The 16808-nt window shown below is 43.2% G+C and overlaps 1 protein-coding gene, 1 long non-coding RNA gene and 1 other non-coding gene across 3 annotated transcripts; 1 reads left to right on the forward strand and 2 right to left on the reverse strand.

The window, feature by feature from the left end:
• Nucleotides 1–434: 434 nt before the first annotated feature.
• trnag-ucc (transfer RNA glycine (anticodon UCC)) lies at nt 435–505 on the forward strand. Its single transcript has one exon. It is a non-coding gene; the product is annotated as a tRNA-Gly (tRNA).
• Nucleotides 506–4664: 4159 nt separating this feature from the next.
• LOC114429760 (uncharacterized) lies at nt 4665–5909 on the reverse strand. Its single transcript, XM_028398400.1, has 2 exons — nt 5296–5909; nt 4665–5222 (listed from the first exon to the last, which is right to left on the reverse strand). The coding sequence occupies exons 1-2, from the start codon at nt 5527–5529 to the stop codon at nt 4830–4832; spliced, it is 627 nt and encodes a 208-aa protein (XP_028254201.1). The 5' UTR covers nt 5530–5909; the 3' UTR covers nt 4665–4829.
• Nucleotides 5910–6416: 507 nt separating this feature from the next.
• Nucleotides 6417–10198, reverse strand: LOC114429761 (uncharacterized). Its single transcript, XR_003669920.1, has 6 exons — nt 10139–10198; nt 9992–10049; nt 7797–7928; nt 7610–7672; nt 7139–7278; nt 6417–7073 (listed from the first exon to the last, which is right to left on the reverse strand). It is a non-coding gene; the product is annotated as an uncharacterized LOC114429761 (long non-coding RNA).
• Nucleotides 10199–16808: the final 6610 nt, after the last annotated feature.

Below are 16808 nucleotides of genomic sequence, written 5' to 3' on the forward strand. Positions count from 1 at the left end.
AAAACTGCTGTCTTACATTCATCCTTCAGCTCTGTGCTCTAAGAGTCTGAGAATATGTGGTTTCCTTTATTTACAGTGGTGCATGTCATGTGACTTTACTTATGCAACATGTATGATAATGTTCTGTCTCCTCTCATTTCCAGACGTGCAGCCAAAAACATGTGCAGTGATGATATGTGACGGTATCATCATGGTCTCAGAGAGAAGAGCTGAGTGTGTCTGTTCTGATCTGTGGATGCTTGTGTCTCTTCTCCCCTGTAGTTTCCTGCTTGTTGCTCCGTCACACGCCCTCTGCTGGTGAGCCGCGTCATTACACACAACCGCTCATGTAATGAGGCGAATTTATAACTTTTGACTTTATGTGGAGGAGGGATTGATTTTGGAATGAGGAGGCTGCAACCTGCGATGGCACCACTAGATGTCAGCTTTTCACAGCATTGGCGGTTCAGTGGTAGAATTCTCGCCTTCCACGCGGGAGGCCCGGGTTCGATTCCCGGCCAACGCAATGACCCTTTTAACTGAGGAACATGTGAGGGGACATGTATTCACCTTCACATCTATGCTGTTGTTCAGCATGTTGTTTTTATATGTGTTAACAGACCTATCTGACTTCTGTTAACATCACTGTGACACACACACAGAGGTACTACACTTCACAGACGAGCTTCAGTGGTACAGTGCACATCACATTTGAAACAAGAGCACTTACCATCACTGGTAGTGAAGGTGTCACAGGAAGAATTACTGTGATGTTTTACCTTTAGAGCCTTTTTATAGAACACACTTAGAACACACTTTTTATAGAACACATTCATTTGATTTAAATTAAGAATGTTTGTTGGTGCAGTAGCCAGCATGAGCACTGTAGATGTCTTTATTTAAAGAAGAAAAAGAGAAAAGACCATATTTCACCTCTTTCTGAGCCTCGTTAGTGCAGTAGGCAGCGAGTCAGTCTCATCATCTGTAGATTGTGACTTCAACCCTCACAAGGGGCACTTGTTTTAGAGCCAGAATACAGATTACAAAGAGCACACTGTATGTTTACATGTCATCCAGGTCATGTTCATAGAGACCACTGAAGCAAGGCTGAAGCTGGGCATTGTTGGGAGCCAGTGTGCAGGGCAATAGTTGCTAGACAGCAAGCCTTATCTAGACATGGAGGACAGTCTCCTCATGGAGGACAGTGATATGCAAAGTGCTCAATGACACAATATTATAACAAATACTTATGAGACATTATATAAGAAAGATCAGTGCATCATGACTTCAGCTCCATTCAAAGCTTTAGGAGGCTTCATGGCCTCCATCACTCCATAAGACTGTTCCATCTGTTCTGCATCTCTGATATGTGCTGGGACGTGGTCGCTTGGATGTTTCACTGCAGCTCATCTAGTAATAATGTGTAACACATATATGAACATCAAGCTGATCATGTCATGCTAAACTGAGTCCTTGGAAGAGAAAACTGACATGTAACAAATAACAATTTCACTTTGTAGATTAAAGCAACATGTGTTTACACCAGAATTGGTACTGTCAGCTGATATGAACAGGACTTCCTCCTCCACCCCCTCCACTGTCTGCACACACAGGAAGTTCACCCTTAATCAATGCTCTCTGTTTCAGTTAACCTGTCCGCACAGAATTAGTCTCTGACACAACATGTAGAGCCTGGATAGCTCAGCTCAGTCGGTAGAGCATCAGACTTTTAATCTGAGGGTCCAGGGTTCAAGTCCCTGTTCAGGTGGAAAGCTTTGTTCTCCTGTGACACAGTTCTAGGATGGCCATGTAGCAGCTCAACTTCACAAGAAGGAGACAGAGTTGGATGTACCATCTATGTAGATGTTTTTTAGCAAGCACATAACAAACATCAATAAATGTACCCACATGCTGGGAACCACAGGCAGCATGTGGTCCTGACAGCACACAACAGAAAAACCACCATACGTACAAAATGGCCGCTTTAAATAGCTGCTGCCACACCTGGAGTCCTCTCCCATCCCCAGATAGGTGATCTCCTTCTCCCTCCATTACACTTACCCCACCATACACCTCACACCAAATACAATACATATGTACAATAAATACATGGAATTCCTTTTTATTAAAAGCTAAAAGCTGGTTTAAAACTCATAACTAAAATTGTCCTTCCCCCTGCACCTATTTCCTGAGTGGACTGGTCCGGAACCATAAATGCCTGCTTGTTCCAAGAGGGACTCTTTTGACTGTCACCCCTGGCCACAACAAAAGGTAAGAGCTCACACACCATCACACATTAACAATAAACAATCATTAAAAACCCACAATCCGATCATTGTATAGTTAATTCAGCATCTGTTTCTTGTGTCTTACAGATAATACCTACAGCTAGTGATGGGTTTTCAAGGCTTTGTTGAAGCTTCGACACCTGATTCAAGAAAAAGGTTCATTACTCGAGGCTTCAATGACACAGTGCTCGAGTAGGACATCTAGTGGTGAATAAAATGAATTGCGGTGTGTGTTATTGGTTCATGGATCGTTTGGCATTTGAATCTCCGTGCAGCCTCGTTCGACTACACTACATGGCTGACACAATAAAATACATTAAACTTTCACTTTCACTGCACGCAATTGTTACAAAGTTACATTTGAAGTGGATACATAATAATTAGGGCTAATCAAACATCATGATGAATCCGATTAAAATGTTTAACACAATTAAAGCATTTGCGGCAGAGAACAAGCTGGATGCTGGTGTAGGGGAATCATTGTCGGTTTGGGTGCGAGAGGGTCCGGGTTCAAAACTTATGATACGCGAATCAGCAAGAGGTCCTCCACACACACACATGCAAGAGAAACGTGATCAATAACTTTTCTTCTACTAAAATGTATACAATGACAAATTGCGATTAACTGCGTTTAATGCTATGAAATTCTTAGATATAAATAATAAAAAATAAATGTGCATCGTTTGCATCCAAGTAATATATTTAACTCATATTTAAAGAATCTCAAACTGATAAATGTATCAATGTATCTAATATATTTCACCATCTAACTGATTGATCTATTACTATATATTGATATATAGTCATATCCCTGAACACACCCGGTCCCACCAAGCGATTACAACAATAAATAATTACTCCATGTTGCTGTGTTTTTATTTTATCAATCATCCCACTGCCACTACACAAACAAAAATCATGCTCCCTACATGGGTTAAAGGTGAACTAAAAAAAGATTAACTGTGCTAGCAACCACTGCTAACAGTAATGAAGAGGCCCTTCATTACGGGGGGGACACCTTCTGTGGGTTGGTGGTGAAAAAAAGGTACATTAGTATATTATGAAATATAATAATATGAAGTAGTTGAGATTTCCTGCAGATTTTAACAGGTTGTTAAACTATTTTAGCTACAGAAGTAAACACTGACTATTTCAGAGACAGATTCAATAAACACTCATTGATTTTAAAACACGGTGACAGAAACTAATTCCAAGTGAAACAACAGTTTTGTCAAACACACTGGTGGCACTACACTAACAGATGATACAAAACCTCCATATCTGAGGCCTTCTCTCATTTACAGAGACAAAACACTGGCAAATCTCCCTCATGTCCACCTGATAGAGTTTCCCCGTCATCACTCACCTCAGCAAGCATACTTTTGAATTAACAACCAATATAAGTGAGCTTTAAATATATATATCATCAATGAAATAACATCAGCATGTTGATTTAACACAGTTCTCTTCATCTGAGTTTCAAAAAGTTGTTGGACCATGAACCAAACTCTGCTTAATGCAGATAATACTGAAACACTAAAAATACTAACTTACAAAAAGATGCATGTCTTTATCTTTATTTGCTTATAAAACGGCTGAATTCACAACAAACCTTGTGGATGTGTTTATAATGATTCACTGCCTCATCTGCTGCATCAGTGTTTCCCTGTTCATATAATGCTCCACTGTGTCCTGACGGTCCATCACATGTGTTTTATTCTTGCTGATAAGAATAGGAGCAGGTGGCTGTGTGCACTGGCACAGCGAGGCTGAAGCTAGCAGGCTAACAGGAGCTAACCTGGCCTTATTACAATATGGGTTAATGCTGAAAACAACTCTAACTCTCCGTGTCTTTGTTGGGAATCTCCTCATGTCCATTGTGTGTGCGGAGGGAGCAGAAAAGGCAACAACATGTCATCAGACAAATAATACCGTCTACTGTAACTGAAAGTAAACAGCAGCTTCCTCCCAACTTTTCTAAGTTTCTTTAACATCAACCTAACGTCACCTGGGGCCATGTGACAAACAGTCAGGCTTCAGCATGAGCTGGACTTTGTGGGATGACACTGACGTCACCTCCTCCAGCTTCGACCAGCACCGACGGTTCTCTTCACTGTGTTTTACGCTCGCCCGAAGAAACCACTGGCTTTGTTAGGTCTGTTACTATAGTAACGGTATTGCAGCGCTGTGGTAACCAGGAAAACTGGAGGATCCTCAACCGTTGGTAAATGGGACGGTCTGGCCTTCAAAGCACTTCCTGATTGTGGCGCGACGTCATAAATTTTGGTGGCAGTGTTTCCACCAACAGGAGACCAGCTGTTGAGGAAGATTTATTAAAGCTGCAGATTCACATGAGGTCAGAGATCAATTCAAAACAATAAACAATCAATCCTGCATTATTGTAAACAAACACAACAGCTCTGTACACAATCAATTAAACTAACATTACAAATGTGCAAATATTGATCACTTGATAACTGATCTCCCAGCCATCATTACAATCAAACAATAATCCCGTCGTCTGTGAAAACGAAGCAGAACAGTGTGTTCAACAACTACAGGCTAAAGTCCACTTTGCACATTACACAGAGTGTAAGGCCACACAGGTTGGGAGGAAGAGGAGAGGTGTATGGACCAACACGTTTTCACTCGACCACCTTCAGGTCTGGTCCAGGGTCCTCTGGGCTGCTCAGAGAGCAGATCTCTAGACAGTTGTTGTTTTTGCTGCCCTCCTCTGGACAGACCAGACGGTGTGATTTGCAGTCGGCTTGTCTTTGTTGCCACATGTAAAGTGCAGCAATCATCAGGGCACAGATGCAGAGCACCAGCAGGAAGGAGACAGCCACCATGTGTGAACACATCCTGGAGGATGTTGAAGGGAAGCTGTTTGGGGGACTTTGCTTTGGCAAAGGACGTCCACTTCCTCTGCAGAGTCCTCTGTCCTCCCACATCGTCCTGTAATTGCACACACAGGCATCAGACTGTAGCATCAGATGACATCACATCCTGCTGTCACTTTTTATGTTACCTTGCAGACTTGAGACACACGGGAGATCTGCAGTTCGTCCAGGAAGTTAAACTCTTTCCCAATTTCACTAAAGAAGAAGTAGAGTTTCTTCTCGGCTTGGTCCAGAGACGAGCCGACAAACGATGGGTCTGAAATACAGGAAGTGATGAAAGGAAGTGTCATGTGGTCAGAATACAGAGAAAAGAGATGTGAGAGCATGTGATCAGCTGACTCAGCTGAGTGGACAGGATACATTTTCTTTACAGAACCAAACTGTCTCAATCAGTGTCAGTGAACAATGAACTGATGGTATCAGATGATAGATCTGATATCTGTAAGAAGACTAGTAGAACGTTCAGACTCAGAGGAAGTGAGTCACTGTTCTGTGGCTTGAAGTCAAAGATGTGACATGAGTGTTTCCATTGTTTCATATTTCTGTGTTGACGACCGAGTGATGAGGCCGCTCTCTCACACTGAGCTGAGACAAACTGTTACAAAAGTTCCGTCCCTCCCCTTTGTGCAGGTTAGCTAAGAACGGCTACCTGGCTGCTCCTATTTCACATCACACTTGGTTTGAGTGAAGGTGGAACAGAGCCGCTGTGTCCAGGAGTCTGATGGCAGCAGCTGGACTCAAGGATGGTGTTTTGAAGACGTTTCGTCCCCCGCGTCGCTTCTTCGGTCCTGCTGCTGTTCTGGTGTGGAATCTGAGTTTTTATGTGTTCAGGACCTCTGTGGGGGGATCTTGACTCACATGACTAAGATCCCTGTTGTTGGTTAATGGTCAGTTAAGGACCAGACACTGTGCAGGACTAGTTGACGGCCCCATTGTGTTAGGGTTTGGATGGGGTGAAAGCTGCTGGGCAGGTGTTGACAAAAGGACCGATTGTGTGATTTAAAGCTGACCCAGCAGAGTTGATTTACTCCTGGTCCTCTTTGAAGACCAAACCACGTGAGACCTTTTCAGACCAGGTTTTGTTCAGATATCAGTGCTCTGCCTCACATAACTTTAGCAGAACTCAGATGAAGAATCATGGCTGAAACAGCATTCTCAGTGATTTCTGCTCTCAACAGATCAATATTTTAATTCAGAATGATTGATCCTCTTTGGCATAACAATACAACAGCAGACAACTCACTGAGTACATCCTGGCAGCTGAAGACACATTAGACAGATGAAGACTGTAGAGACACAGAGACAGACAGGTGCTGCTGGTAAGGCTTTCAGTTCACTTCAGAGTCCAGCACAGATCCAGGAAGTGTGTCAGCTTCCACAAACTCACTGGCCACCTCAGCAAAGGTGGGGAAAGGTCCTTCTAACTGAAAAGGCTCAGAGAAAAAGAAAACATCTAAAACATCTCACTTTCAATAACGTCTATTCATTTCAGCAGCTCAACTTCTCCCATTCATTCTAAAATCAAAACTTCAGACTAAAGATTTTTCACCTTTCAGCCTGAACCATAGAAATAATAATCTGATTACAATCTGATGAAGACTCAGTCTGTAAAGTAATCTGATTACGATCTGAAGGACTTTGTCCCTCAAGTTCTAGTCCGTCTTCAGAGAGTGTGGGCAGCTCTCTGTGAGTCATCACATGACTCCATCTGTGAGCAAGGCACTGACCCGAGGCGTAGCTCCAGGCTTTGAAGTGACATGATCAGTGCTGAGGGGCTGCTTAGCAAGGCACCATTGTTTACAGAGCAGCGTTGAGGAGGATTAAATCCAATGACCAAGCATCATCTTCATCTTCATGGCCTCCATCTTAGGCGCTAGACGGTGGAATGGGAGGAAGAGGAGGCCGTCTGCAGAGACACACAGTTGAGCTTTAAAACGTCTTTCTCTCCTGGTCTGGAATGAACCACTGTACCTGTTAGGAGAGGCAGCTGGTGCAACACTTCTGTGCCGCTGGGGTTTGATGTCAGAGGCGTAGTCGGGGGGCTGTAGGAGGTCGGGGTAGCAGGCCGGGGGAGGCTTCTTGGGCAGCACCGGTCTGAGTGGAACCTGATACTTGAAGAATTTATATGTTTACGCTATATCTAAAGTGGAATCTTCATCAAATGTCATCAACCATGATTAGTCGTTCAAATAGCTGATTAGTTTTGTTGATTGATTAAATGGGTCGAACTAACCCTGAGAATTTGTAGTTCAGGGAATGTTATCAGAATCTACATAAATCCAGGACCTGATGCTCACCTGTGTCCCTGACCAATCAGCTTACACCAGATTTCAGGTGAGTTCAATAATCACAGTGATCAACCACCTGATCACATTACACTGATCAATCAAGCGGCTTCTCTACTCAGCACTATCAGAGGCTGCAGCCAGAGGCAGGTCGTACCTGTCCAGTTGTGCAGGGGTCAGGGGGGAGTGGCTTAGTGGGAGGAGCAGGTCTGTCATGAACCTGACAGGAGAGAAAACAGGAAGCAGAGACAGAGTGACAGAGCTGCACAGAGGTCAAAGGTCAAACAGGCAAGGTTGCCTGTAGCATGTGATCCAATCACAGCTGTGCCATGTGATGTGGTCACCTCACACGCTAATCCCAGGTGTGAACAGTCACTGACTCCACATGGACCCCAGACCAGGACCTGCAAGTCCAGCTGTACCTGGGAGGATGAAGAGGAAGATGACAAGCAGAGCAACATGGACAGGATCCGACTCTGAACACACAGAGAGAGAGAAGGTGACGGGTTAGTCACAGTCCGTCAGGAGGTCAGAGTGTGCGTGTGTCTGTGTGTCAGTGAGTGTGTGTGTGTCAGTGAGCAGTCAGCGTGTGTGTGTGTCTGCAGTCAGAGTGCAGTCAGTGTGTGTGTGTGTGTGTCTGCAGTCAGAGTGCAGTCAGTGTGTGTGTGTGTGTGTGCAGTCAGAGTGCAGTCAGTGTGTGTGTGTGTGTGTGCAGTCAGAGAGCAGTCAGAGTGTGTGTGTGTGTGTGTGTGCGCAGTGTGGAATTATATAAGGTTACCTATGCACTGACATGATACAGAGCACATATTTACCTGTATGTATGCTTTCACTCAGAGAAAAAGGGAGGTTTTCACACTCTTTCACACAAACACATCCTCCGTTACAGGGAGTTCGGGAGGATGTTATCATTCCTGGAACCCTTTTGATGCGGTGAAGGCGAAGCACTGGGAGGCATCGGACGTAAGATAAATCATCCAACATAGGAGGGATACAGAGTGTTTCACAGTCATAAATATGTTAGACCAATTATTATAATTGGTAGGTGGGAATAACAGGGCAACATGTCCCAATATGGTAATACCAACGAAGGTCTTGAAAAACTGTTGATCTATTATGCAAATAGATTATGCAAATGTACCTCCACGAGCCTGTGTCCAGGGAGGGGCAGAACACTTATGGAGGGGAGTGAAGCAGACTGAAAGGCCTGTGTTCACTGAGTGTTCTCCCTTTGTGTGTGTGTGTGCAGTCAGAGTGTATGTGTGCGTCTGCAGTCAGAGAGCAGTCAGAGTGTGTGTGTGCAGTCGGAGTGCAGTCAGTGTGTGTGTGCGTGCAGTCGGGAGTGCAGTCAGTGTGTGTGTGCAGTCGGGAGTGCAGTCAGTGTGTGTGTGTGCGTGCAGTCGGGAGTGCAGTCAGTGTGTGTGTGTGCAGTCAGGAGTGCAGTCAGTGTGTGTGTGCAGTCGGGAGTGCAGTCAGTGTGTGAGAGTGTGTGTGTGTGTGTGCAGTCAGAGTGTGTGTGTGTGCAGTCGGAGTGCAGTCAGTGTGTGAGAGTGTGTGTGTGTGTGTGCAGTCAGAGTGTGTGTGTGCGTCTGCAGTCAGAGAGCAGTCAGAGTGTGTGTGTGCAGTCGGAGTGCAGTCAGTGTGTGTGCGTGCAGTCGGGAGTGTGTGTGTGCAGTCAGAGAGCAGTCGGGAGTGCGTGCGTGCGTGTGTGTGCGAGCAGTCGGAGTGTGCGCGTGTCTGCAGTCAGAGTGTGCGCGTGTCTGCAGTCAGAGAGCAGACAGAGTGTGTGTGTGTGCAGTCAGAGTGTGTGTGTGTGTGTGTGTGTGTGTGCAGTCAGAATAGTATTTTCTGCTGATCTTTATAAATAATAAACTGTACATTTTCATAATGCCCACTGGTAAATAGTTAGAAATGTTCAAACTGTGTCTCTCTCTCTCTCTCTCTCTCTCCAAAATGCCAACAGGCAGAATGACCGTTTGATATAATAACCACAATATTGCTCCTCACGTGAACTATACTTTATACTATGGTGGAGCATTTGTATATTACTACAGGTTTCATAGTTTTTTATGTTATTTGTTTTATATGATTTTCTTCCATACTTTTTGATGCCACTTGGTGAGAATTAATTACTCTGATTACTCTTATTACTTACTCTGTACTGAACACTATTTACTTTGATGACAGCAAGGGAGAATATTTTTTTCCAACAGACTAATAATTCAAAAGTAACATTGTCTGATGTAAAATATTTGCATGAAACACAAACGGCTCTCTGCATCTCAGAGCAAAAATCTCTTTCTATAGTATAAATCAGATCACTTAACTGTGTAAACTTTATAACAGTCCTGTGATCCTATGATGAATAAGTATGAATGCATGCACAGCTAGATGTTCAGTCACTTTCACTACCGCTCTCTGAATTCACATAGCAGTTGTCCTCTCCTGTGTTCCCTATAAACCACAAAACCACAAGAGGGCGAATCATTCTCACTGAAAGTAGGTATTATCACAAAAATTAAGTCAGTCTCCAGCAGCTTACCGTTTGGTGTTTCTTCCTCGTCGTCAAGGTGATCCATGTCGTGACTCACAAAAATATTCTAGAAAGATAAATCACCTGTTAAATCAATCAGAAGATGATGTGGAAAAATTCTATATTTCTGCTGTAGACTGAACACAAGTTGAGTACCTTAGTCCTGACAAGTCTTTCCCAGTGTCCCTGCTGCTGTTTGACTAGTTTGAGAACGGGTTGGTTGGACTTCATTTCCCAGCAGCACTGTTCAGCAACAATATTCTGGTAAAGCTCCAGGTCGGCTCTGTACTGACGACCATTCACTCTGCCACTGCAGAACAAAAAGAGGGCATCAACACACTCCAAGTTTCCTCCATACCAGGTCACTTGTTTGCAATTCTGAAGCATTTAAGGCAATTTACGATTTCAATTTGCAAAAACACAAAAGGGAACATTAATATTCTACATTGTTTCATGATCATCTGTCAAACTCTATAATCTTCCCCTATATCCCTCCTCATTCTTTGTCAGGGTGAACCAATAAACCACTATAATTCCTTGGAAGCTTCCCACAGGTGAGCAACCACAAGGAATCAGGTATACTGACAGTCAAGAAATGCACCAACAACCAAGTTACATATTTGCTGCTGATAGAAGGTCTTAGGAATCAGATGGGCAAGCTGTATTCTACTGTTATGTAATGTATACAATGAAAATCTGACACAAATGAGGGCGGGTATATTGAGTCTGTGCAAACAAAGAAGTTTGTTCCCTGACATGAATGAATGTAACTGCAGCAGAGTAAAGATATCTTTGCTAAATTAGTATAATGTTAGGCCAATCAAATTTCATGATAATGTAATCACAAATTAAATGTAGATTTCCTTTAAATCCAATTATGAGACAGCTGTATTATTCAGAAACAACAGAATACAGAACAATCACAGTAGCACCAAAGGAAAGTGACTGAATGAGATGCCCTTTACATTAAACTGTAACCCGGAACTGTGTGACACCGTTTGTTTGTCTAATTTACAGACTGGCATGCCGAACATGTACCCACTACCACCAGTGTAAAATGCTCTGGACAGAAAGTTCCACTGAATGTTGGATGTGATGAAAGTGAGTGAGCAAACACTGGTGGTCTGGTCCTGACAGACCTGTAGATGACTCTGTCAGAGAAGAAATCACAGCGCTGACTTTCTGGGTTCACCAAGATCACTCTTGCAACTGCACAGTTGACCGTCTGATACCAACGTACATGGGGGTGGTAACTGAAATCCAACAACAAAACACTTAGAACAATGTAACTGTATTATTAAGACCACATATTGTACGACGTCTCGTGCCTTTTTGTTGAGTCGTCTCTTCTGTTAGTGCTGATGACCTGCTGTCTGTAGCTTCCATCTGCCCCTTCAGGTACACCTGTACACATGATTTATGGAGTGTCTCAGCTCATTCATAGTAGCCTATATAAAACATCTTTCTGTGTGCTAGTTTACACCATCTCTTGCCTCTTAGTGTCAATCTGCGATGTTTAGTAAACTGTGGATCTGTATAGAAGTTACAAAAATGCTTTTACCATTTCCAGAGGGGTTTAGAGAGGCAGCCAGGCTAATCACTGGATACACGTCTATCGCATCCCTCTTCCCGTGTATGATAGCCAGCGTTCAATTAAACATTTGTGACAGTGTGTATGTGACAACAACAACATCAAAATGGAAATAAACCTTAAGTGGCTACAGAGCAGAATGAAAGGTATTACAGGAGCACAGAAACAAGAGAGCAGAGGCTGTGTGGTTCCCTTACGCTCTTTGCAACAACAACCACCTAATCAAAGGCAATAAGCTCTGACAACACCCCAACAAACTGGGAATAGGGTTATAGAATAATTATTGTATGTTTCCTCACTGTAACGCTGCTGTTAGTAATAACAGTTTCTTTGGCGGACCTTGAAGTTTCTATGCCCTATTACTCAACACTGTGCTCTGTTTGTACAAGGAGCCCTGACAATCAGGCATCTCTGCCACTCCCTACGTATTGATAATAATGCCGCACAAACTTAATCACAGTACTCATTTTGAATGTATACAAGACCTGAAAGAATACAAAGCTCAATCAAAATCAGCAGCACACCATGCCAAACACATACTGGTACTCACACTCAAAACTACACTGAATCTCTGAAACACATGCTTATCTAAAGACACCAACCTCTCCTTCTTAATTATTATTAATTAATATTATGATTCATTTTCTTCTTTTTAATGTGAAAGAAGAAAAGAATTCTAAGAAGAAAAGAAGAAAACAAATCTGTCAGGGCACGGTTACATTTCCATTCAAACAATATAAAAAGCACTACTGTTTCCATTACAGCTGAAGGTTTACAAACCATGTACAGAATCATTGTATCATTTAAAATAACACAACATAACAGTTGTGGCTGTGTTAGTAACTTACTTTGTAGATGACTGGCTCAGAAAATACTGGGGTATCAACACACAGTATCTGTGAAGAGGACACAGAAAATCATCAACACATGCATTGTGTTTACTGTCAGTTGTTGTATATGCTGCTAACACAACCCAATGACTCCATGGGTATTAATAAAGTTCATGTGAACGCACGACACTTTGATCATGTTCAATTTCAAATGACATAAACCAAACAGGCTCTCACACACAAGGAGTTCAGCAGCTCTGGTGCTTTAACACATCTTCATTAAAGTGAACAGCCATGAAGAAAGGCCTCCATGTTCAGTGAAAGGCACTACAAACAGGTTTTATCCTGCTGACTGAGCTACATGCTGTCACTCATTTTGACATCCTACTCGCTATCTCTGGGCTCACAAACGGGAAGTTCTTAGATGACACTTTCTATGTCTCAGAGAAAACTCCTACCTGCTCTCGTACTGTAGAGTTCCTTCTGTTGAATGTGTCACTGTTTGTTTAGCATGTTCCTCCTGATGTTAGCTGTATGACTGCTGCAGCGACCGCTTGTTTTCTTTTAACGGCAGCCGGACACGGATGCGGCGGAGTGTTGTTGGACAGCAGCAGAAGACGCAGCGTAGACCCAGATTAATTAGTCACAGGTTCACTTGCTTCGATTTTCGCATCGATTGATCTAGACGCAAAGGCGTGAAATCAAATATTTGTAAAACTGTTTTATTAATATTTACAAATACACAAATACAGACATAAGACTTCTTACCATAATGTGTTTTTGAGATTGGAGGTTGAATCCTTGTAAGCCGATGTTACCCCACATGGTAAACAGAGTTTGCTCCATCAGCACGCTGTCTCCTTTCCTCCCTGTGGACGTGAACAGCTCCTCCAAGTGTGGCCGAGGAACATGAAGTCATTGCAGCAGCATCAAAACAAGGTCCTGAGCAGCATAACAACAGATAAAGTAAAAATAAAGACGATACAGAACAACCATTAGATCTGCAGATATACATGTAAGTCTGTTCCGGTTGGCCAGCAGGTGGTGCAGAGGCACGGTTGGTTTGGTAGGAGTGACAGCTCACATGCTGCACTTTTCTTCAGTGACACCGTAGTTGCTGAGAGAAGTTTGTGCAGGGCGCCATATTGCTTTCAGAAGTTTGATTCCTCTGAAAGGTAAGCAGCACTTCATGATGTGGTTTATTTTATGTGAAGGTAGTGATTGTGCATGGCTCCTTGGGAGCTCACTGTAAAAATGGATATTTATGAGGCTGAGTTCTGTTTCTGACAATTACATTATTTGGTAGTTAACCCTTCATTGTAAGCATACCTATAAGTATGTGTAGTCATATCAGTGTTAATTTTGGCAGCAATTTTTGATTTAGTTTTTATTTAGTCTTGTGACTAAAATGTCATTTGATTTTAGTCACATTTTAGTCATCAACATTTTTTAACGACTAAAAATCGACTAAAATTCTATGATATAGGCTATTTGTCATGAAATTAGTTTGACTGTGCAATAAAAACAGGCACAGCTTTAACTTGTGTTATTTGAAACAAACATCTCTTTATTTAATTGCCGTTACCTTTTCACAAAAGAACAAAAGCACCAGTGAACAGTGAGCTGCTCTCCCTGAACGTTCATACACTGTTCAGTCATGACCTTCTTCATGAACAGGCTCTCTCATATTCTAATAGGCTCACCCTTAACCCATCTGCAAACACGTGTTGCCAACAGCCAATAGAAAGGAGACACAACACAAAAACTAATCAAGTTTACTAACATGAATACAAACAACAAACCTAAAATAACATCCCTGAAGCACATACACCCAACACTAACCAGGTCTAAATGCATTCACTAGTTAACTAGTGCAACGTTTTGCCTTACTAGTGCGAGAAATAAAATATTTAATATCAAGAAATGAACTGAACTGGCTTTCCATACAACACTGACATGAGGTCCACATTGTCCTGTAATGGAATCCAGAGTCTGAGAGTGTATGACTTTATAACAAATAACAATTTCACTTTGTAGATTAAAGCAACATGTGCTTACACCAGAATCAGTCCTGTCAGCTGATATGAACAGGACTTCCTCCTCCTCCTCCTCAGGTTCAGACAATATGAAGAAGTCCTCTATAAAAACACATACATTCATTAAGTATGTGTTCTTTATGTGTATAGGACCACTGTCCTCTGTGGACTAGCAGATGTGAGCATGTGAGGAACTGGAACCACTTCTTCATCTGAACCATGGAGATGCCAATTTATAACACCTGAAACCACCTCCACTGTCTGCACACACAGGAAGTTCACCCTTAAAGAAGCATTCAGCGAATTTCTTATATGTTTGAATGTAGCCAATCAATGCTCTCTGTTTCAGTTAACCTGTCTGCACAGAATTAGTCCCAGAAATGACATGTAGAGCCCAGATGGCTCCTCCGGCCGCCCGTGTGTCGAGCAAGCCGCCTCCTCCTACAGCCAATCGCGAGGCCGAGTGCTACCACGAATCTACCACGAATTGACCAATGACGGAGCCGCCCTCTACCACGATTCGCCAGCTCCCGCCTACCTCCGCCGACGGCCAACCACGAGGCCGAGTGCTACCACGAATTGACCACGAATTGACCAATGACAGAGCTGCCCTCTACCACGATTCGCCAGCCCCCGCCCCTGGCAACGAGCCGGCCAATCACAGCTCGGACCACTGCTCGAGGCGGATGTGGCCCGGTCACGACGCTGTTGCTATGGCTTCGTCATTGCCTTTTACCGAGCTACGTCGCCGTGGACGGCTATCAGGATAATTTACCCCAGTAACCGTCTGCAAGATTAATTTCTACCGGAGATTCCGACGTGTCGGTGAGTGAGTGTCGTTGTGTACATGCTGGTATGTGATTGTAAAGCGCTACGTTTGTGTAGCAATGTATGTATGAACGTACCTAGCCGGTGCTCTACTGGCTAGGATAAATTCACAGTTACCGACGGCTCAGATGGAATAATTGATCATAGACTGGCCTCTGTGTTGTTTACACCTATAAAGCATTTGACTGGGAGAACGCTACATTTAGTGTGTTTTAGCAAACATTTCCATTTACAGCGTTAGCTTCGGCTAATCAGCTACAGACAAGCCTCTTGTTATTGTTAGCTTTAGTTAGCTCTCTCTTTGTCTTCAGTTAGCGTAACTTTCAATGGACTTTTATTACTGCAGTGTAGTGTAGTATTACTGTGTCATAGCATCACTGTATTGGTTTTCAATATCCTATGATCATGTAGTTGTTATAATTAAATTATTGTTTTGTGTTAAAGTGAGGAACTCTCTCTTAGTGTTCTGATAAACATTATGCTTCTCCTCCTTGTTCTTCTATTGTTGTTCTTTTAGGACTAGTTACTGACAGACATGGATCCTGAAGCTGGTGGACTACACACCACCAAGGAAATACACTGGTACAGTTTCCTAATGTCTGGAAAAACTCATTTGTATTTAGGTTTAGTGCATATATTAGTACATGACATATGATTTGATGTGTTTGTGTGTATGATTTTCAGGAGAGCTTATGGGGTGGAGTATCTATATGACCAGACAGGCTACGCTTTGCTGGAGCCAGAGGAGTTTGAGGACGGCACTGTCCCCTTGCTGGATGCTCCTCCACTCACTGGTACATCTGCCACAGCACCTCCACTCACTGCAGGCTTTATAATTGTGAATTATAAGACAGCTACTGTAATATCTCGTCATTATTTTTCAAACTAGCATGTACACTTATCTTTTACTGCTATATTTCACACTGCCTTAATTTTCCAGGTGTTTCATCGGGTCCCAAGGGCAGCCAGACCTGTTCGACTCCATTCAAGAAAACTCTACAAGTCCTTGCCTTGCTTCAATCATCTCTATGATTATGACCTGGATGACTGAGACTCTTCATCAGCATACACCAGTGTGTTGTCAACAAAGCCTGTGTGATGGCTGAGACCACCATCCAGCTGCCTGAGGTGAACACAGCAATGCTGGCATGACGGTGAGTAAATCATGAAGTATGTGAACCATGTCAGCTGTATTTGTGGAATATATTGCTTCTGTAAAACTACTGTTTTGTTGTTGTTGTTTTTTTCAGGTACAACAAGCAGAGTCGGGCTCGGGAGACCGAGGTGCTTCAGCAAGCCATTGAGTCTCCAAAGCCATCCACACCTCAGAGAGAAGCTCTCTTGACCATGGCTGCAGGGGACAACCTGCACAGCTTTACCGTGCCAGCCAATACAGCAGAATGGCCAGGTTTAAAAGGCAGCTGGTGTTTGGGGGAGACAGACCCCCATCTCTTCTCTGAATCTTGAGGCCAGCCCGGCATCTGCTTCACTGCAGCATCCTGCCACCAGCGCAGCATCTTTGCTGCAGTGTATATCAGTGT

This window comes from Parambassis ranga, unplaced genomic scaffold (assembly GCF_900634625.1).
Source record: "Parambassis ranga unplaced genomic scaffold, fParRan2.1 scaffold_21_arrow_ctg1, whole genome shotgun sequence".
NCBI lineage: Eukaryota > Metazoa > Chordata > Actinopteri > Ambassidae > Parambassis > Parambassis ranga.

What these genes read in the sequence shown, in the direction of transcription:
- LOC114429760 (XM_028398400.1), bottom strand. Translation starts at nt 5,529, where the DNA reads ATGTATCCTGTCCACTCAGCTGAGTCAGCTGATCACATGCTCTCACAT. An exon ending in GTGTGTCTCAAGTCTGCAAG is followed by an intron (nt 5,223 to 5,295) that starts GTAACATAAAAA and finishes GTGCAATTACAG; the next exon opens with GACGATGTGGGAGGACAGAG.